Genomic DNA, 22,730 nt, shown 5'->3' on the forward strand with positions numbered 1-22,730 from the left:
GTTTGGCTCAGAACCAGGGACTGAATCCAGCCATCCAGATCTTGAGTAGCTGGGGCCACAAGGCACCTTTTCCTTCCCGTTACCCTCTTAGCCAGGCAATCCAAAGGCATCACACAGCGCTGGCCAGGCACACACGCCTTAAGACAGGCACTCTAAAGCTATTAAAATGCATTTTAAGCTGAAAAAAATGCAAAATCCCTGCATTTTCAGCAATCGCCTCTCATACGACAGCTGCCTGCTCCTTGATTTAAAGGTACAGCCAGGTACATGAATCTCATAAAGAGATACAGCTGCAAACACCAGAAAAGCCACCTGCAACAAGACGACTGGGCTGAAACCCAGCAAAGCATCAGGGCAAAAGCGGTGAGTTTTTCTCTCCCAAACGTTCATGCTTATCTGCAAATGGTTGGAGGGTAAACCGGAGAAAGGAAGTTGCAAAATTTCTGCAGCTGAGCCTTTATGTACAGGAGAGCTTTTCAGGACAAACTAACATAGTTGTGGTAGTCTAATTTTACACTCACATTCGCCCATTTTATGATCCATTTGTTTTAGAGAGCTGTGGATTGCTTCTGAGGTGACAAATGGATTAAAAAATCACCTCTGTAAATAGCAAGCTGTAGATAGCAGCTCAAGTGCTACTGAAGCTTCAAAGAGTTTCCTCATTCATTAAACTGATTAGAAACTTACCACCTTAGAGAGCCTTTTAAAAAATCATTTTGTATCAGACAAATGCTGGACCTTTCCAACCCTTCCAAGGAAAAGAGTTTTTGGTAAACAGCCTATCAGCTCTTCCTCTACCTCCCCTCATGATCATTAGCCACTTTGAACCAAGTATGCAGCAGCTGCTTTCTATCACAGTGCTTCATATATACACTTGTGTTACTGCATACTGGCAAATAAAGGGAAAATTTTATATTACTCTAAGTAAAGAGAAGCTTGGTAACATAGTACAGGCAGATCTTAAATACCTGGATGATTTTCTGTTTTGCTAAAAAGATGCTTAAAGATTAGAGGGCAGAGAACAGTGGAAACGGGACCGCATGACAAATCATACGCACACATCAGATTTTTCCTGTGTACTGTCTCTGCAGGAATAAATTCTATCCCAGCTCTACTACATTTTAATTTCAAATACTGAGCCAAACATACAGAGACCAAGATGTTAAACTGAGGGCCCTTCACATCCAAATGACACATCCAAAACTTTCCTGCATTCAGGCTCGTGTGCTGAGGCACTTGTGCCTACACAGGGCCCTGCACTCCTGACCAGCATTTTAAATCCAGTCAAATGGTCAATCCAGCTCATCATATTTCAGGCTCTAGAGCCCACGCTGGCAAACAACTGCAGATGCACAATGGCATTTACTGTCACTTTTGCTCTCCAAATTACAGAGCCATGGGAGAAAGACAGAATAAAGCCATGATGAAAAAGCTGCTTTCTCTATTTTAGCTTGCACATGAAGGTACAGCAACAGAAGCGAAACACAGATAGCCACGCACAGCTTATTCCCAGGTGCTTCAGTATACATCGCAATGCTACGGACAGTTGCAGCACATGAGCCTACAGCAGAATGAAATGGCTTCAAGCAGCTGGGCATGGAAAGCAAGTTCTCCTCTCAGCTCTGCTGCTGATGGGCTCTGTGACCAAGCACAACTCACTTTCCCACACCTCCTTCCCTTTCTTTCCCTCCAGGCTGCATGCCTGGTGAGGCCTCTGACCTCGCTAGATCGATGGCTGCCCTCCAGGTGTGGTTTCACCAGTGGTTCAAGCTAGTTCAATCCCACACCATGTAACCATACCCAGAAGAGGCATTCCCAGCCTGGCCCCGTAGCACTGGCCCTTGCGAGGTCCAAGTGAAAACTAACCCCACCGAGATGAGCTCGCCAGCACGGCTGGGCCCATGCCAGGCTTGGGGAGGATGGTGGGGAGCAGTGCTTCCTATGCATGACACAGGGCACCAATGTGAGAGCAAGCCATGCTTCCAGCAGGAAAGGCTTGAATACCTGCTGTGTTCATATACCAAAATACCGCTTCCAGCCGATGATGCTGGAGACATTTTACCCCACTCTACAATGTGATTCCTTGCACACCCATTCTTGTAGGGTTTACTTAATCCTCGATATCAAAAATAATACACATACTGATGACATTTGCCTGACATCAGTGACTTAGTACACTGCATATTGGTGTTAGGAGTCAGATGCTGAACTCTATAAATATGAAGGTATCCCACCAAATTCTGTTTCCAGCAACACCATCCAGATTAGGGCTGAATGAGGTCCTTCAGGGAGCCAACAAGGTAAAAGCATATCCTTTGTAGTGCCAAAGTATGAGAAAATGTAGTGTTAGAAAAGAAAAAGCTGGTTTCTTAAACAGCTGCACAAGGAAACACTGCAAGCCAGACGTCCAGCAGAAGCAAGTCTTTGAATATAATCTTCCGGTACCGTGCTCTGGTTGTATACAGTACGGCCTGCTAAAGCACAAGAGTCATCTAACTCAGATCAGAAGTACAAGTTTTAGGGTAAAAAGAGAGAATGAGAGAGAGAATGAGAGAGAAAGAGAGCATACTCTGTCCAGACAGCGTGTTTTAAAAGGAAGCGGGTCTCTTACCTGAAAATCATTCTCTTCGACAAGTCAAACAAGAAGCCAGAATTAGCAACGGAGAGGAGAAAGAGTGTTAAAACAAGGAGCCAAGACAGGACCCTGGGAACTTTAGGAAGCCTTCTCCTGACAAACCACATGGTGAGGCGCTAGGGAGAGACAGCGGCTCTGCTCCTGCTGCCCAGAGGCACTCGCTACGCAGTGCTTCCCCAAAGGTGTGTCGCTGAAAGAGTGGGCTGGTCTTCCCTCTAGATTTCCCCATGAGAACGTGCACACCCTCTCTCCTGACGCTCCCAGACACTCTGCACACGGATCCAATTTCTCAGACAAGACAGGACCTTTGCACTGTTCCTATCTATTGGTCTAAGCTTACCACAATACAGATTGGGGAAAAAAAATCACCTTTTTCTGCAAATACGGGAGGTTTCCTATACTGTTTTCAATAGGGTTAGCCTGGTGTTAGAGGAAAGAAACCCTTTACCTCTAATCTGGTGGAGGCATCACTGGGAACATCTGTGTGAATTATGGGAGTAGCCACCAATACAGTCAAAGAAATTAGAATTTTCAGACCACGACCTACCCAAGAGCTCAGGCAAGCTTCCAGGCATAACCCTAAATACATTTTTATTTTCTTCTTCTTGTAGTAACTGCTTGTTGCTTAAATCCAAAAACGATCTCTGCCCTCATAAGCTGATGGCTGGATATGCATCCATTTTACCTACTGACTGCTTTGGGATAAGTCAAAGTCAGACCCCTTGCAAATTCACCTAGGACAAGAGGAATTTGCGCTTAAAAGCAGGTTAGGCTTTGGGTAAAGCATTACAGGATGGGGCTCAGAGACAGACGCTCCCTTCCCTCTCTAACAAAGCTGGTCTGCCTTTGGGGCAGCTGGAAAAAGTTCAACATAGCATTTCACTTGTTTGGAAGGTGCCAGTCCATCACAATCTAACCTTGCCATTGCTGATCAACTTATTACACAAGCCTGCCTGCAATTCGGGTTCCCAAGCTGGCTCAAGACCTTGCCACTTCAGCTCCGAGTTGCTAGTACAGATAGCAGCCGTATGTGCTCTCTGACTGCTCCTTTTTCTGAGCTCTCAGTCGAGTTTCCCCAAGTACTGAGCTGGAACTGGTCTTTCACTTTTGGCCTTTGAACTCTTGCCACATCACTCCACAGGGATCACCGAATACCGGGATCACCGAATACCGAATGGCCAGAAAAGAATAGCAATGTTAATTCAGCACTGAAACGGAGCACAGAGGGGTTTGAGCTTGTGGCTAGTGGCAGAATTTAAAAGATCAATATCATCTTGGTGACCCCCACAGTACTGTCACTTGACATTCAGTTGGATTCATGGGAGCATTTAATGTATCTAAAACACATTTTAAGTTTCCCATGTGTGTGAGTTGTCATTATGAATAGACAGATGCCTTCTGCTTTCTGTGCTGCTGTCCTTAGTAGGACCCTCGCCATTTGGGTACTGCCCAATACTGCCAGGCTTTGCTCATTAATAGTGCCAACCAAAGTAAACCTTGACCGATGAAACCTGCACATGGATTGCTCCAGGCATGATGAAACCCTGCTGCAACCCCAGTGGCTTCGCACTGCATTTGAATGGAGCTCATTAGGACATTCAGAGCTGGACTACGTTGCCTTCTCCTTCATATGTAGCACGTGACAATCTCTCTCCCTGTTCCTAGTTCCAAAATGAGCATCTCATCCTCTCCACGGTAATTACACAACCGAATTTATCCTTTTCAAAAACTAGCAGTCTGCCTGGAGATTGATCTTGAGCAGTCCGGAATACATCTCCCCACCAGCAGAGGGAAAGATTAGAAGAAATGAACACTACAGCTAAAGAAAGGCTCACCTGTACCAGCGATGCAGTTTTATAGGCTACAACAAGGGGCTACTTTAACCCACGGAGAACAGTTAAATATTAGCCCCAACAGTTCAAGAGGAGATGGCCATACTGCCTCTAACTAAAAAGGCTGGTTTTGCACAGCTCTTATCAACAATTAAGCTCAGATACAAAAAGGCCTTTGTGGTCAGCCGCACAAGCCTCAGAGGCTAAGACTCACACGTTACTGAACAGTCACAGTTACTGAACATACAGAGAGCTTAAGCTGTTTGCTTTGTCACAGGAAACCCAGTCGATAGGGGTTTCACACCCATCTTGCACTAATCCGTGCATCACGGCAAAGCCAAGTTGCAGGGATTCCCTGCACCAGGCTCAGTGGTAGGTGCATTCCTGTACTGCCCATGTTTCCTCACAAGTTACTGCCTCTGGATTTAAGTGCAAGACACCAGGTGTCAGAGGACCCAGCAGAGAAAAGCAAAACAATACCACAGATTTGAAGAGTCCTTAAAGAAGCAAAGGGGAAGGCTGTTAGCCAGGGGATTACCCGGTCTCCAACTACAGCAGAACACTTTACTCTTCCCTAGACTGAGATCAAAGGAGATCTGTCGAATAATTACAGGTACTTAGAAAGGGGCCAGCCCAAATACTGCTATGCTCCTGCACAGCTCTCTAGAGCTCCAGGCAACTCTGCAGACACGGACTACAGATTTGGGTGTGCGGCAGGCAAGCAGCAACTTTGTGCCCCAAAGCTCCCCAACTTCCTGGTTCTTACACACAGAAGTATCAGTCCTAAAGCACTGATAAGCAGCATGAATAGCAGTTGCTTCTTTTTAGCCTTCCTCTTTCAAGCCCTCTGCACCTTCAGGCAGAGTGCCCAGAAGGAGCTGCCTGTGTCTAACTATAAAGCTTTTATTGTTAACAGGCTCCCAAAGGGGTATTCTGGAGGCAGCAAACATTTTCTTTCAACCTCCTCCATATGACATTACTGCAAAATCAAGAGCCGCGAGGGAGAGCAAGATTCCTATAACCAGAAAAAGACAACTTTCTTTGCTTTTAAGGAACTGCTTCGGCAAGAGGAGCGACCATGTCTGTAGTACTCTACATTCAGGGAAGACTGGGCTTGCGGGGGGGGTGGGGGGGGAACTATCCAAATCTCTAGCAAGCATTATTAGCTGAAAGCAGGCTTGCTATGCAAAACATACAGATTTTCAGCTTCTTGCATTAGTGTAAGAAAACAAACACCAAGAACTGAAAGTATTGCTTTTCACTTCCTTGGAATATTTGCTCATAATCTCTCCACTCCCACTGCTGAAAACCGTCTATCAGAGAGCTCAGGCAGTCAGTCTGGATCACTCAGACACAAGGTCAGATCACGAGGTGACTCTCAGGGGAAACAGGCCTATCCTGTAGCACTCTCATCCGAGACTAGGGATGACCTTAGTGAAAACTGAGGAAGATCAGCTCAAGAATAGCACTGCTCCCTTATAAAGCTCTGTAAGAAATACGATCCCCGGGAAACACAGGCCTCCCAGCCCACAGAAAGTTATTTTCCATTCACCTCCACAGCCAGTGAGATAATAAGCAAAGACTGAACCTACCACAGCGGTCAGAAACCTCTGAAGGGCCACAGGCCAGAGTCTAGCTTCCTTTTCCACATGAGAGGTTTTGCGTGCTTCTCTGGCAGTCCTACTGGCAATGCCGGGAGATGCTGCTTCTCTCACGGTGCAGGGGCTCCTTGCTCAGCGTGCTGCTGCACATGCAGCATGCCCAACCACCAGCATTACTGCCCACACTGGAAATTCTTCCATTCTTTAGTTCAGTGAAAACAAGATGCTTGTAGCGAGTTCTACCTGGGGCTATCCAGTGAAGATGGCTATCTGTTAGCACTTTTCCATCGCCAATATTCCACTTGATTCCAAATACACTTAACTATATCCTTAGTTATATCCTGGGCAGATAAAATGCAGATTTGCCATTCTGTTTTTTGAATAAACAAACCAGATCACCATGAGGTCTCAAGCTGTGTGCGTTGTGGTGCCATCTGAGCTATGGCAACAATTCATCAGTGTCCACATTCTTCAAAGGATCATGCATCAAATGCTGTTTAGTCACATATGCCCTGCGCTTTTTTCCATTTCCTCAGCCTGGCTCTGGGCTATGGAAGGAGGCATCCCAAGATGCACTGTAAGAGCAGAGCTGTTCTAGGAACTGATGAAGGTTCACAGTAGGACAAACTTGTCTTTCAGTAATGTCCACAACAGACCAAAACCAGTAATTGACTGGAAGCCTGTCCAGTCCAGTTCCAATAAGGAACTGCTAAGGAAGTGGGGAGGCTCTGGACCTGTTGATAGCATTGCTTGACAACACGAGAACTAAGTTAAAACTGGGAGAGAAAAAGAACGACCCTGCCTGCAGTGTGATGGCTCAGTGGCCATGCCTGTGGACTAGCAAAGGTTGGGTGGCGTGACAAGGAAACATTACTGAGACCCCTCGGGGCTTGGCCCGGGCATCCTAAATTCCTGTTTCCCCTTCCACTTTAGGCTGGGAACAGGAAGGAATAGCAAGACCACACCTCTGCACAGATATTCGTCTTGCTTTCATGGTCAAACAAAACTGAGGATAGCCCAGAGACTTCCAAGCCCACATTGCTTCCACACTCATTGGCCGTTTTCCAGCAAGTACCTTTCCTTCCACACCAAACCTTCTCTCCAAAAATACTGAACAAACACCCAGAGAAAACAGCATTTACTGGGACAACCCCCCCCCCCACCCTCTCCTGGTGCCACACTTGCAAGTGTTCTCCCTACAGTCATCTGACATGGGCAGGCTCCTGCAGCCAACTCACACACACCGGGGAAAGTCCTTTCCGGGAGCAATCACGGCAGCAGGGGTAAGCGCTCTGATTTCTGGTCTGAATTTGGCCATATTACAGCATCTAGCCACTGAAACTTGTTCTAGTTCTGTCTGTTAGCACAATGGCTACTCAGCTTATGAGCGTGTTCCTGTGGCCATAGCTATAGGTATTAACCACTCTGTATTAAGTGAAGCCGATAAAGCTTTCCATCATGCTGCTTTCCTGCTTCTTGAGCTGCTCTTGGGGCTCTTCTCTCCATTGGCCCCATCCTACTTAAACTGTACACACTGACATGGCTCTGGTCCCTGCATTCCTTTCCCCTTTCTCAGTTACACAAAGCCAAAAAGATTGATGAGGCACTTCATTTGAGAGAATTTAAAACCCAGAAAAATAGGCTCCCAGCAACAATGGCTGGACACGTCAGCTGGAGTTACGCATGCTGGAAAAACCAGGCTTCCTTTATCCAAATGACTCCCTCAACAGCCTTTTGTCTGTGCCATCGCAGCAGGAAGCCTAGCATGTCACTGGAGAGCTGACAGACAGACAAAACTGACACCACTTCAGAGCTGATTTGTGGGGTGGGTTGGTTCCCCCCCCCCCCCCCAAACTTACTTGGGAGAGAGGAAAATATTCTGTTCCTTGATTAGGAATATCAGAGCTGTTCCCCCAGGAGCAGGGCATTATTGCAGGCAGATAAGCAGGTAATCTATTGAGCTAATGACTAGCTGGCTCCCCACCAGAAAAGCAGCCTCTCCAAGTCCTGTCCCTGCCCGCTCCCAGGAGCAGGAGCTTTCCAAGAGTCAACTCTGCTGCTCTGGGCAACGAATTACAAGGACCAGAAAGCCCAAATTCCTCTCCATAGCCCAGGGAGAAATGCAGGCACACATCACAGCATTTCACACCTGCCTGTAAACATCAAGCCCCGCACGGATGTGAACATCTTCTTGCTAAAGGTCTTTCTCATACCCTTCCCACTGAGTCAAAGATCATTCCTCCTGACATTTGGCAGGACAACTATGCCATCTGGCATCTTTTGGGGTGAAAAGTGCTACAGGAACGCACAACGTAAGCCTGTTTCTTCAGTGGTGTAAGTCAGTGCATCTCCACTGTGTCCCTGCCGTACACTTTGAAAAATTCAGCCTCATAGCGCCTTCCTCTCTCTCTTCAACTGACAGATGCATGGGAGAAGTGCAGTCACACTTGTAGCTGCAAGATTAGCGCAGCCACAGGGTCCCACGAGTAGCAAGATGGATTCAGTGCTGGAAGTCACGTACTTCTCTTCTGTTTTCCCTTTTTTGCCTGTCTCTTGTCCCTATCTTATCTTCTCCTGATTTATTTAGGTACCCAGAGGCTCCCATGCTAGCTATCTCCATCCTCTTCCTGTTAGCTTGGCAAAGGCTTTTGCCAGCCATGGAGAGAAGGTGCCTGTTTATCACCCTGGTTACACAACACCTATCCATCTCACACTGAGAAAACCTCAAGCAAAGTAATTACTGGGCAGGAGAGCAGCATGCTGTGCTACTGTAGTGGAAATGCAAGATCCTTATGGTCAGGAATTGCATGCCATCCTCTCCAGGTTGCCTGGGAACTTCTTAGCATCTGTTCAACTGGGGGTTGTCTCGGAGGCCTTAGATCTCCGGAAAGGACACTCGTCTTACACAGTCTCAGCAAGGGCCAAGACGACAAGCCAGCCTGTTTCTAATAATAATGCTTTGCAATGACACCATACATCTCCCGTGAGCTGCACTTCCTAAAGACAGGCAATATTCCAGTGAAGACTGGCACAGAGAAGTCAAGCAGGACATATACCGAGTGCATTTGTTCCTAGCTCTGCACCGTGAGCCTCGCGTCTCCATTTTTAGGTATCAAATGAGAATGGCCCAGCCTGTAACAGAGAGAGTCTAAACTGTGTTGTTAACCAGATGATGCCAAGTTCAAGTGATGTCCAGCCCTTGTGATAATTCCCGCCTGCTGGCCCTTACAGCTCTCTCCTCTCCCTAGCAGGCAGTTTTCGCACACTGTGTCACTACATGCTCCCTCATCTAGACTGAGTAACTCACCACAGGGCCACAGCAATGAAGGTTAGAAGAGAGATCTCAGTAGGTCATCTCGTCCAGCTCCGAGCTTCAGTGATATCTAAACCCTTGCGGCTCCAAGCAGATGCCTGTCTAGGCCTGCTTATCTTTCAGTGCTAGAAGTTTCCCTCTCTCCCTAAGCAATTTAATTTAAGCTAATTTGCTTCTGATTTCACTGACTCACTTCCATGATACCCTCCTTGTTTCACCCAACCTTTCCACTTGGACAATATTTGAATTCATATTTACCTCCTGATATTGTAATTGTAGGGTAAACACCAGCCCAGTTAACTTCAAAAATTATAACCTGACAAGTAAATACACAAAACAATCAAGACCAAGAGGACACTGAAACTCCTTAGGAAAACAAGGACTTAGGGAGATAACACTTCTGACCTTTTAAAGAGCTGTGCTATTCCCTAACTGTATGATAAAGCAGTCTGAGAATCCAAGTGTACATAATGAGCACCAGGGTTTCTTACATTTATGTAATTTACCCAAAAGCACTTGCAAATTACCTTACTGCATTTCCTTTGCTTAATGTTGACAGACAACCATGGGAGGAATACTACTAGCCACGCTACTGCACCAGATAGCCTGTTCAGGCAGAAGATCTCTGAAATAAAGAGAAGGGAGACAGAGCAGTAAAATGCAGTTATTCCCAGGAGAATTTGACCAGGATGGCACCAACAGTCCTGCTTCTGCCCAAAACTAACATGGATTATCTTTTTGTTTTCAGCTTCATGCGGATGCTAGTGTCTCCACCACAATGTCCTATTCATGCTCTCCGCTCAGATTCCTGCTGGCTGAAGTTGCAAGGCTCCAGCAGCTTTCATGTCTCAGCTGGGTTGTTTTGCCACCGTCAAAGCGTTCCACTGGTGTTCAGGAGGTCAATCTATTACAATCATTTGGGTATGACAAGTGCCCCACAAACATGTTAAGTCCAGAGTTATTACTCTGTCTCATGGATGAATGTTTAGATCCTGTTCAAAATATGATTTGATTTCAGAGTCAGCTTATCTCTCTGGTAACTCACAGCTGAGAAAATACATATGGTCTCTTGGTCAAACAATTCTTTTTCTTTAAAGACAAACGGGCAACATTTTACTTCTGGACTTTCACACCATTCGCTCTCTAATCAATCCAGGAAATGTATTCCCTGCCTTGTCACGGGGTTACTCTTTGGACTATTATCCTGTAAATCTATTTCTGGCCTAGGCATTTCAGTTGAATTGCAAGACAGTTTTTCTTGAAGGCTAGTTCCTTCAACTATTCACTGTTTCCTGACAAATGCTGTATTCAGCCAACCTCTCGCTTATCCCGATATCAGCATTTGACAAAGTCTGGCCTTATGACCTTAAGTAAACCAGAGGACTGTGGCTCCATTTATGCATAAAGAAATAGGGCATTTATGCATAAAGAAATAGGGCATGCTTTATTAAAAAGGCCTCCCATTGTACATACCTGAGGTGAAAGCTAATCTACTACAAACTTTCAAGTGCAACAGAGGTCTAGAAAGTCAACAAAAATGCTATCTCAAGGCTGCTTGATTTGTCACGGACTCCGGGTCAGATACGTTCAGTCACAGACACTTATCTGCCAGCTCTGCTAACCTCACCTGAAATGCCAGAATCAAACCAGGCTTGGCAATTACCAACATTAACAGGGTTTTCCTTCTGGTAAAACGGAGTTACCCTAACGCCTGCAACCGCCATTTGCAATAGCAATTTGGTCATCAACTCTATTAACCTGGTTTGAGTCAGAGCGGAGTCTTGGGGAGGGAGCAAATAGAAGTAAAAGTGGCCAGCATTTGTTCTTGGCACTGCAATTAGCAAGTGGAACCGATGCACAGAGAAGAGCAGAACTGGCGAACAACAGACCACCGTTGCACCATCCCTTCCTATGTGCACTGAAGCGTGACTTTAAGTAACGTACCTGAATACTGCGAGCTAAGCGATCTCAGGAGCACGCTTTCAGTTCCACGCTGTGCCGCCTTTTTCTTTAAATCTAAATGTACAAAGGCCTGTAGAATCACATATGGGTATTCTGCAGTTCTCACAAAGATGGAAACTCTATCAAGGACACGAGAGACATAGTTCATGCACAGCATCCCCCCGCCCCCTTTCTGGTAGATATGTCTGGAGAGTGGAAGGAATTTTGCACAAATGGGTCTCAGTTCACAGCTCTGCTACCCTGCCACATGCCGAGGGACAGCATGCTGCCACTAACAGCCTCACTCTCTCTCTCACCTTAGGACAACGTGGTGGATCAGTCTTGGACTCGCAGATCCTAACCCAAAGCATTTGCATGCCGTGCCCCCTTAGACCCTGAAACTGTCACTTCTGCTCAGGTAGGGAGAAGCAGGGGGTGACTGCAGCTGCAAAGAGTAGGATAAAGCCCAGCATATTTTGATAATTAGCAAGAGGGGGTCCGCCCCATCTCTCATTGCAGAAAGGTAAGCAGGGACATCAGCACCACCTCCACAGGCTTTTCAGTACAAAAATTACCAAACTGTCACGCACGATACAGATCATTCCTGGGTGCAGAATATCCCCGTGCAAACAAGGACTCATCCTTTCCTAAGAAATCATTTGCCACAAAGGGCTGTAGAAAAAGGGTGGCTGGAGCCAGTAGCAGAGAGCAGGTGACGCTCCAGACGGGTGGTGTCACTCAGCTCCAGACAAAGGCCATTGTCATGAAGGAGCCTGAGAACACGTGGGCTTCCCAGGGCTTCCCAAGAGAGTGCTGTTGCTGGAAACCATTAACAAGGTGCTGGAGGTAGGCATATCATCTCTGCCCGTGCACCCAGCCAAAGCTGAGACAATGACGAAGACCGCCTTTCCTCACGCTTACTGCTCCGTGGAGCAGCTCGATCAGCAGACTAGCAGATAAAGGGGTGTCTCATAGGCCTGCAGCACCTCTGCCGAGATGATTACTGAGCAGCACATGAGAGAGCAAAGTACAGAAGGCTAGACACCATCCTGAATTTTATCCACACAAGTACCCGGCCTTCAGAACAGGAAATCACCTGCTAACACCGCAGTTAGCAGGCTCTTAGCAGCACATGACAACGCTGTGCCCCAGTCAGAACATTTCAATACTGGAAGCTTCCCAAGAGGCACTTCCCCAAGGTCCAGAGTGCACGCTTAAGAGCCAACTCTTTTCTTTTTATGACTTTGTTATCACATAGTAATTCCTCTGTGTAGAAATTAGTTACGTTCTAAGCTTGAGTAATATCAGATTTCCTCCTCTGGTATTACTCTCTGATGTGGATGCTCATCTGTGAGGATAGATATAGGGGAGAAAAGAAAGCTTGCGACTAGAGTCCCTTGAAGATTTCAGAGGCAGCACTAAGGACTGCCTGAACGAGGTGCTAAAGCAAACAGCCAAGGAGAGAATTCTCCATCTCAACTGTTCTGACAGGAGTTTTTTAAAACAACTAAGGTGTGTAGGATAGTTCACAATTTCCTCAGAACATTTTAGTGAACCGTCACATCACCCCATTGACAGCAGTACCAATCTAACAATGCAGCAGTAGGGTTGCTGAAACTGTGCTCATCTATACACAAGGACTGAGCCCTAACACTCTCCTGCTTTCGCAGGCGGCTCGAAAATAGCTGGAAGATAAAATCTCCCCCTAGAAATGCCACTGCTCCCATCTAAAGGTCCCTGGGGTTCATATACCCTGTTATTCCTGTTCTTCTTCACTAAGGTCACAGCTCTACCCCAGTATTCCTCTTTTTCTTCACTAAGGTCACACAGCTCTATTCTGCCATGAGGACAGGAGCAGACAACACCAGGAATCCTTTACTGCAGGACAGAGAAACACAGCCCACACAGGAAAAAGAACTGACAATACCCAACCTACAATTTTCATGCAGCGCCACTTGGAATACAAGTCCTTTTGTTCATGCCAAAAGTCAAACTTCACCACTAAAAAGTTAATTTAAGGGGGGGGGGGGCACGAGGATTTCAGCATAATCAGTATGGAGAAAAGCTGGGTTTTGTATTTTCTCCATTTGATTTCCACAGGTCTTTCCATTGCCAATATACAGAGTAACGCCCTGTGTAGTTCATCCAGCAGTTTCATATCACACTGGAAAAACAAACAAAACAAAGACCATGAAAGATCATCTGCCAATAGCAACCTTGGCTGATCAAAATGTAAATGCATAAACATGCAAAGAGAATCACATGCAAAGAGAAGATGCAAACATGCAAAGAGAAGATCATTTAACAAAAAGTAAGAACATACAGAAAGTCCAGGGATCAGCAGGTATCCCTGAGTCTCCTTTCCAGCCACTGTGACCGCACACAGACTACATTTTAGAAGTACCCAGAAACTGTTAACTCCCCCATTTTGCAAAGACATAGCTCTGATTTGCAGGACAGAAGTCAGATCTCGGGACAAGCCTCCTCGGCAGTCAGTCATTCCACCTCCCTGCAAATCTGTTTCCCCAGGCAGTGCTGTTTTACCTATCAGTCACATTTTCAGTAAGTCCCTATCCCCTCCAAAGGTCACAGTCCTCTGCGTTAGCTGCTGGCGTGTAATGTTTCTCCTCCAAAATGAAAAAGCTCAATTTCCAGATTGGTCCTTGCTGATATTAAAGGACACATGCTGCACAAAGGGATGTCAGCTGCATGGAATTCAGGATGATAAGAGGGATTAGAAAGAGATACTGTGATTTAACAGGGAATTCCTACCCTGGTTCCAAGCAGTTCACAAGATGAGAAACTGAGGCGTGAATCTGCTGCTGTTACTCATCTGAAGTCAGGACTTTCTCCACACAGGAACCATTGACGTCCTCAAAATAAGATACTATCTCTTCAGACTTCTGCTCCCCTCCTCCCCCTGCAATGTTTGTAGCAGCCAGAGTCCTGACCCTAGCCAGCTGCAAACCTGCATGCATCCCACCAAGTCAGTCTTGATTAGCTCAGACACAACCGGTACTGATGAAGGCCTTGTCAGCTGCTCTGCACTGAACCACTGCCACCACACAGTGGTTTTCAACCTGTAGTCCACAGCTTAGCAGTAGTCTTCAGAAGCACATCTGCTGCCAGGAGCCTGAAGGTCTTCCCTGCTACTGGATTTTGAGGGATCTGGAAACTGAAAGAAGCTGATAGTAGCTGATAGTCACTCCTGTCACGTGATACTGGAAGGCGCTAGCAATTGGAAGTGTACCTTTAGAAAGAGTTACTGAACTGATGTGAATAACTTCACTTACTACAAACTAAATGCTTCCACCACTTCCTTTCCTAACCCTTCCTTTCCCTTAAAACCAGCCTCTTGAGTAATTTCTACTTCCATCAATTATCAGTAGCAGCATTCCAACAACTGAGTTATAGGCAGAGCTTGCAAAGCACTTTCTCATAGTGCATGGGCTACTATTCTTTGTTTCTTTTCCAGTGAAAGGCAATAGCACTGCTGGCAAGGTAGACAACATTGCAGAGAGGCAATGATCTGCAGACTTCAACCTCAAGGCCTTCTCTGTTGTAAGGACTGCAGCTCATCTTTAAGGGAGAGTTAATACAACAATGTAAAAGCAAGGTACAAGTCTAACAGAACAACGTCAAATAAATCACAAATACCTACTTCTGATCTGATCTGATGCTATGGTAGGCAAACAAAGTCCAAACTCAAGTCGCGGCCTCTGGAAAGGTGAGGTTTTCTTCGAGGAATGCATCTTCCCTCCCACCACAATGAAGTATAACCACAGATTTTGAAAATAAGCTTTTCCTCCAGTGACTCTTAGCTAGCTTACTGCACCTTGTGGAGCCAACAAGTACTCGCTCCACACACATAAAGCAAAGTTTACTCTCGTGGGACTGAGGGAAGTTTTAAATGAGAGAGAAAAAAAAATCTGACTCTGACTACTCAGACATGAAAGGGGCTGGGCTGAAGCTGGTGAAAGCGTGAGCTTTCCCATCTGTAGTAATCACCTAAAGTCTAGCCAGCATCAGAAAGGCTGGATAATAGGCAGATCACAACTTATAGGATTCGTGACAAATCTGCTAAGGAGAAGAGAATTGTGCACATCCTTCTTCTTAATCCTCTCTGAAGCAAAACACTCCTGGAGGCCTTTGGTTGGAGCTACGCAGGACTTCATTGCTGCTTGTATAAAACAACAGCACCATCCAGCGGAAGACAAGTACTTGCTGATGCATCGTTTAGGCGATTACTCTTGCTGTGACAGTCCTCCTCTGGGACAGAACAGCTCTAGTTCAGAAGGTAACAAAGCCATAACAGGGCAGCAGCAGAACGAGATGCCCATCACTGCTTGCTGGAATGATGCACATTTACAGCCGTTGTCCAGATCACAGATGTGAGCGAGTGCCATGCTACCAGCAAATGCTGCTGTGAACTGCAGAACCATAGCACTTTGTAATGGCGCTGCTGCTACCTGGGAAGTTTAAATCCCCATTCATTTCTCCCTATTACCCACTCATTTCTCATAGCACTGCTCCAAATGTCAGAATTCAACTTCAGTGTCATTTGTCTTCCCAGACACAGCTCTCATTAAACTAGCAGTTACAGCCCAGTAGTTAAATCAAATGCAAGTCAACAGGCAACCTTACATGAACAGAATTTCAAGCAGTATGCATTTGAGATTCAGATGTATATTCAAGCAGAAATAATCCCTTCCTCTCCCACCACTTCACATGTATTTACATTCACCTCCAAAAACATGCAGGATATAATTTTCTTCCTAGTCCAGGAGGACTTCAGGGTTGCATTTACATTTGTTTTGGGTAAGAAAGGGTCTGACATTTCAGAGGAGAGGTGGTAAAAGCTTCCAAGAACAAAGCCTTCTAACACCAGGGAGCTCTGTCAGCAGCAAATTACGCAGCACTGTCTCTCTTCCCAAACGTTACGCTTCCCTGCATCCAGACTGCAAACTTTCAAACACCAAAGGCAGAAAAATTGATCCTAAAGGAGGGCTAAGCACCCATCATAGCTCACCCTTGGATTTTACTATTGAGAACCACTTCACAGCCAGATGTGCTGCAAGGAGATCACCTGTGGCCACAGGGAGAAAGTGGCCCCTGCCACTTTTGCCACAGGGGTGGCCAAAACTACCCCTGCCATGTTTCTGCCAGTTAGCACCGCCAATCGTGGAGATATGTTGGGACTGCTTAGGATTCCCAAGGAAGATGCCTGTTGACTGTTTCATCTCATTCTATAGTAGCATCCCTAATGATTGGGCTTAACATGTGAAAACCTAGTTACAATCCCCAGTTTGTAGTAGTTTCATACTACCCTCTTACAGAAAACAATTAGGCCCCTTCTTTAAGGCATATAAACATGAAACAAACTACGTAATGCTTACTCTTTGTTATTTATTGTTCTCAATACAATTTAACAGTTAACAAATGTGAGCAATACACCGCATTCTCAACAGCTGATCATACCATGATGCACTACACGCAAGTATCTCAGTGACTACATTCCTGACCTACTCTGGGAATTAAAAAGCATTAAAGACATGAGATTTTTTCCCTCCAGAAAAAGGAGCGTCCCACAGAGTTTTTGGCTTGAACCTACTGAACGGATAGATTTGATATGCACTATATACATCCAAAGTTAAAAAACAATCACAAGGACTTCATGTTTTGCTCTGTTCCTGTCCTAATAGGAGGCCAAATCCAAATACATGGTACTAGCGCTCCACTTTTTAATCTTCTGAGCTTACCTTTAGGAATTCTTCCCATTCGGTGCTGCTTCCATAGCTCGCAGTCTGGACACGCACTCACAGATTAATATCTTGACTATTTCATTTGACATTTAGAGAGGACTCACAAGAAAGATCACGTTCCTGGAACATGTCAAAATGCCTCCAAAACTTGACCTTTTCCAGAAGAGCTTTAGTCATATTATGGAGGAAGGATAGTAAAATAAAATACTAATCACGCACCACAAAAAAGAAAGGTAGTACACATCACTACATTTTCCACCACCTCTGAGATTATGTTGTTCAGACAACTCTTACAGAAACATAGGAAGAAAAGGCTACAAAATTGAGGGTTTTATACAGATTTGTCTACTTGGCCTTTTTTATATAGTCCTCATGACATACCAATATGTGATTCAAGAACAAAAGGGAGGGGTAAAGAATGGCAAAGTTGCCTTCTTAAAACTGGAGATGATTCTGTCACACATTCACTTACCGCATGATTACTACCAAGACTCATTATAGCCATCAGTTATTGCAAGTTTCAGAACTGGTTATTTCACTCTTCAGAGGAAATAATCTTCTGTAAAAGGGACTATTATCTGCAACATGTTTTTGGCCTCTGTTCCCACCACCCTTATGAGAATAAAAACAGCCTAGGATAAATTCAGAGAGACTGGGGATTTAATTCCCTGACAGAAACATGTACCCTGGATACAATGATTAAGAGATATGAAGGACCAGGGCGGAAAAAAAGGAAGGTTTGGGGGTTTTGGGGGAGTTTTTTTTTGGTATTAAGGTAACTCCAAAGCTGGTCTGGAAACTCCCGCTTCTTCTCCTCTGACGGAATATTAATGAGAACTTTTACTTTTGATTCATTCTGAGAAATGCCCCCGGGGGCATTTATTCAAAATATTTGACATAGTTTGCAAAGATCACATAACTACCCTGAACAGTGCAAAAGGCAACAGAAGATAGAAAATAACAACGCAGGAGTAAAAGAGAAAGAGTTTATGTGTGTGTAGACCACAGAAAAGGCCCATATTTTTCCTATCTGCAACAGCTCCCACTTCCTTCAAATGAAATGACAGTGGAAACCCATCTCTTTGCTAACAAATACATCTGACAAGTTCACTAGCACAATTCCCCATGTCTTTGGCATGGGTAACTACTCCATCTAGACTGTTAATGCAGTGGACCAAGCCTAATTGTAGGTAACTCACTTGAGTTCTAGAATGCAAAACAGATGCTATTTAATCACATGGCCTCTCAATTCCACAGGCAACCTAAGAACAAAAGTTAATTTAAAAGATCTGTAGAAAAAGTCTCCAAACCTGAAATCCCTATCAAAGCCACCTACAGAGGCAGAGGAGGGGAGCTGTGTCTTCTCCTCTCCCTGTCTTCATCCCCTTCTCCATTAAAGTTCCAGTTTTACAGAAAAAAATGATGCAGTGAAGGATCTCTATTTTGTGCTCAAATATTGCCTGAGGGCTGTAAAATGCATTCGAGGAGACTGAGGATACCTAACAAAATGCTCTCATTCTCTGATACATCCAAGATTAGATCAGCACAGCACAATCCATTCCTCATCTGCAGGATAAAGTATCTTAACACTAGGTTAAGTGAACATATGCTTTTTGTGAGGTCAGGGATATGTGTAAATCAGGAAAAAAACACGGCTACAAAATGCCTTAGCAAATATCTGCCACGGATCGCTCAAGTCAGGCATGCCAGTGGGGGCTGCAGCGCAGACTTCACACTGCTTAGGGCCCTCTTCTTAGGGGGACGGGAGATTCACTTCCCAAGGCGCCGGTGCAGGCAGATCCACAGAACATGAATTTACCAAAGAACAGCTTAATCCATGGCTATCCCGACTTAGCTCACTGCTCCCCCACCCCAGGCCCTCCGAAACGAACCTCCCGCTCCCCGCAGCGGCCTTTGGGCCAGGCCGCGCGGACGAAGCGCCGGGCGGGAGCCCGCGGCCTGCTCAGGAGGGCGGGGTTCACGTGGGCCCCTCGCAGGCCCCAGCGGCCGAGAAGCGGCCCTCCCCGAGCGGCCCGGGGCCGTTGCCGCACACCCGCCGGCCAGGCACAGCCCCGTGACCCGCCGCCGCTGCCCAGGGAAGCCTCGGCCCCCGGCCCGGCCCTACCGGGCCGCCCGGCGCCGCCGCCATCTTGGGGAAGGCGCAACGCCGCCGTACGCATGCGCTCTCCGCCTCGGCGGTCCTCAGTGAAAGGCGGTGACGCGTCATTGGTAGCGCATGCGCGCAAAGGCGACCCACCCCCTCGGTGGCGAGGGGCATGCGCACTGCCTGACAAAAGCCAGCCGCTTCCCTGGCTTGCCCGGCTTACGAGGGCCGGCTAGGGACAACTCATGCCAAGTCCTCATTTTCAGTACGGGTGCCAGGCGGGGACAGTTTCTCCCGGTTGCGAGCTGCCCGGGGAGGCCCGGCCCCGTTGCCAAAGCAACGGCGGGCCGGCTCCCTCGCGGCCTGCAGCGCTGGGCCCCGCCGGCGCCGGCCCCCGCGTCCATGCGTGTCCCGAGCCCCGACACCCCCAGGCAGGAGCGCTCCCCGTCCTGGGCCAGCCGTTCGTCCCAGCGAAGTCGGGGCTCGAAAGGGCCAGATCAGCGTTACCGCAGACCGCAAGATGCTGCCCCTCAGGGCGAGCGGGGAGACACGGGATCCTGCCCACCCTGTTTCTGCCCAAAGCTTGCCAAGCGGGAGAAACGTTTCCCCAAACCCCCTCGCCGAACCTCAGGGCCTGTCTGCGCTTCTCCCCGACGGCCTTCGCTCTCGTCCCCCCGCCTCACCCCCCCCCCCCGGGGGCTCTACGGCTGCGTTTGCGCCGTGCAGGCCTGCGCGAGGCTGAAGAGAAGCAGCCAGTGTTATTTGATTTGAAGGACAACCCCCAGAAGGGGGGTTACTGCCGCAGCAACTGGTGAAATTTCCCGTGTAAATATTGACGAGCCCCAAGGGAAAAGGAAATGAGAAGTTGGCCTGCCAAGGTGGCGCGTAGCCCTCCCCGCCGGGGTGTTCGTGCCTCCACCACCAGCCTCGGGGTGGAGGGTGGCGCGGGGAGCAGCTGGAGGCGCCCCAGGCCCGGCCGGGGCCGCAGCTGCGCCGGCCCGGAGCCGGTCCCGGAGTGCGCTGACGTCTCGAAGGCGGCCGCCGCGCTGGGCTGCCTCGGCCCCGCGGGACACGGGCCGCGCGCCGCCTCCCCGCTGCTGTCCGCAGAGCACACGCAGACACGTCCCACGGGCTCCTCTTTATTGCGGCCTTGCGACAGCGCGTAGAGAAGTCGTGCTTTTTCTTCCTGCGTTAGACCCAAGGGTTTTTCATCTAGCCTTCCCTTTGTTTCTCACGTGTTCCAGGCAGAGTCTCCTCTACTTAGCTTTGTTTCTTTCTTAAATTGGGGCCTCGTACATGACAGTAGTCTTTTACCACTGCCTTACCGTCAACAGTGTCTTCATACTTTGGTCGCTCTGCAGCAGGCATGGAAAGGAGAGGGTTAATGCCAGCTGCGCTTCCCTATTCAGGGTTATCATTGCTGACCTAATCTTAGGGTGGGAGGTAGAAGAATTTTTTCAGAAATATGCCTCTTCAGCGAAGGCCCAAATGTAAAAGAAGAAATAAAAAATTGCTTTGGAAATAAACTGTAAGGTCTACAGGACAAAGACTAAAAATCAACTAAAAAACAACTCGCTTTTGCTTGCTTTCAAGGAGACCTTTGGAAAAGAGCCTGCTCTCGGGTGTGAATGAGGGAGAACTCCCACATACATATTTTCTTTGTTTCTCCTCTTGCACAAAGAAAATTGTGGTCTACGCACCCAGCAAGCTATTGGTCTGCTTGGTTTTTCCTATCAAGGGATTCTTTTGCCAACTTAATTCCTTCATGTTAAATAAGAAGAGGTAATTTTCAGACATTGAATTTAGATTAAATCATAATTTGGCAGTAAAGCTGGCTTCATCACTTAAAAAATATGTCTTCACTCAAGTGAAAACAATTAGAATATAAAATTATTTTTTACAGTGTTACCAAATATACTGTAATGGGAAATAGTGACCATATAATGAGATGTTTAGTTTCTCAAACTCAAAAGAATGATACGAAATGAAGAAAACCTAATCTTTTAAGAGACCGTTCCCTAAAATTGAGTCATAAAACTTTGCCTTCCTTTGTCAGCAGTGATACAAAACAAGAACATCCTTCCTGATACTAAAGTATTTAACAGGATTTCATAGGAGAGAGAACTGCACTAGAAGACATTCAGTTAGAATTAGGAATGCTTAATGATTCACTGCACCCAAACTGCCAAGAATAGGTCAAAACTGTTCAAAATACTTGGTAAATTCGCAGAACTTTCTTGAGTATGTCGTTTCCCACAGAAGCTGAGTTGAACACAATCACCCATGTAAACAGGTCAGCCATGTTTCTCTACCATTTTTACTAATATCAAAAGACAAAGTGATGTTTCTGTTTCCAGGCTGAAGTTAGCTGCTGTTTTCTCAGGCATGAAGATGAGCTCAGTGGGGTCAGCTGGAACTGTCTTGGATTCGTTTCAAAAAGCCAGTGTGAAGGAGGATGAAGTATTCCTTCCAAGCAGATGAGAACTGCAACTCACCTCTAGCCGGAGCACTAATGCATTGGCTTTGGCTATTCATTTCCTAACTGTAGAATTGGCAGCCTCTCTGCCTAGAGAAGTCTGTGCAGTCTCCCTCCTTGGAGGTTTTCAAGACCCGATAGAATAAAGCCCTGAGTAACTTGATCTGATCTCATAGCTGACCCTGTCTGAAGCAGGTCTCTAGCAGGACTAGAGACCTCCTTAGGTCCCTTCCAACCTCAGTTATTCTATGATTCTATTATTTCATCCATTTTACATCTGCTGTTTTATCAGTCTTTGGCTTTCTTCAGCTATTGAATTGATGCATGAATAGAGAAATGAATGGCGAGAAAAAAAATCGTGAGCTTATCCACTTTGTATGACTGAGACATATAACCCAGCGAGAACGAGGTAAAAATCTGTTCATGAGATGAAAATAACTCTTCAAGGAAAACTGATAGAAAGGGGGAGAAATTATGAATCTTTAGAAATATACATCAAGGGCCTATCTGCATCTGCAAAACATCCTGGAACAGCAAAATAACTAATGAAATACATTTATAACACTACAGTCTCCAGTGTCCTGCATAATAAGGGCCGAGATGGCTTCTGGGCATAGTCTCCACTGGCTGCAAGCTTATATATCGTACAGTCTAAGCTGTTCCTTCATGTCTCCTTCAGACATCTCTCCAAATGTGTCACTTTTTTCCTTCATGAGCCTGAAGATGGCAGCCAGCTGCTCTCTCTGAACCCTGTCAAGAAGAAAAGGACAAGTAGGAATAGCCGGTCCCCAGAAGGCACTTTGAGCAAGAACACCAGGGTCAAATGAAGCACGAAGCCAAGGAGGATCATTTTTCAAGCCCTAGCCCTGTTGACTGCAGGAAATCTGCCCATGTGAGGTGAGAAAGAGATAGCCTCCTGTTCTTCCACCCCCTCCTATCTATCCAATCATCCTGCACTTTTCTCTACAATTCTTTAAATATGGAGATAAAACTGACTGCTTTAACACCAACTTTGCAGTTTCTTAGGGCTTATCTGTGCTCAGAGTTACAGGATAACTCCACACGT

General features: G+C 46.5%; 2 protein-coding genes across 5 annotated transcripts in view; both read right to left on the reverse strand.

Annotated features, from left to right (window-relative positions):
* ST6GALNAC1 (ST6 N-acetylgalactosaminide alpha-2,6-sialyltransferase 1) overlaps positions 1-19,780 on the reverse strand; it is a 30,570-nt gene extending 10,790 nt beyond the window's left edge. Inside the window, exon 1 of one of the 4 annotated variants that reach the window (XM_068913545.1) lies at positions 19,210-19,780. Coding sequence is in view for 1 of the 4 variants with exons in the window: in XM_009668447.2 (XP_009666742.2) it covers positions 2,612-2,742 (131 nt within the window). In the remaining 3 variants the exon portion in view is untranslated. Of the gene's footprint in view, positions 1-2,611; positions 2,886-6,059; positions 6,244-17,081; positions 19,178-19,209 lie in introns of those variants that run through there. The other 3 variants (XM_068913546.1, XM_068913547.1, XM_009668447.2) reach the window with 3 other exon arrangements.
* An 899-nt stretch (positions 19,781-20,679) lies between these two features.
* Positions 20,680-22,730, reverse strand: part of MXRA7 (matrix remodeling associated 7) — a 37,383-nt gene continuing 35,332 nt past the window's right edge. Inside the window, exon 4 of the mRNA XM_068913552.1 lies at positions 20,680-22,414. Within this exon, the coding sequence (XP_068769653.1) occupies positions 22,300-22,414 (115 nt within the window). The 3' untranslated portion in view covers positions 20,680-22,299. The remainder of the gene's footprint in view (positions 22,415-22,730) is intronic.

Source organism: Struthio camelus, chromosome 19 (genome assembly GCF_040807025.1).
Source record: "Struthio camelus isolate bStrCam1 chromosome 19, bStrCam1.hap1, whole genome shotgun sequence".
Lineage (NCBI taxonomy): Eukaryota > Metazoa > Chordata > Aves > Struthioniformes > Struthionidae > Struthio > Struthio camelus.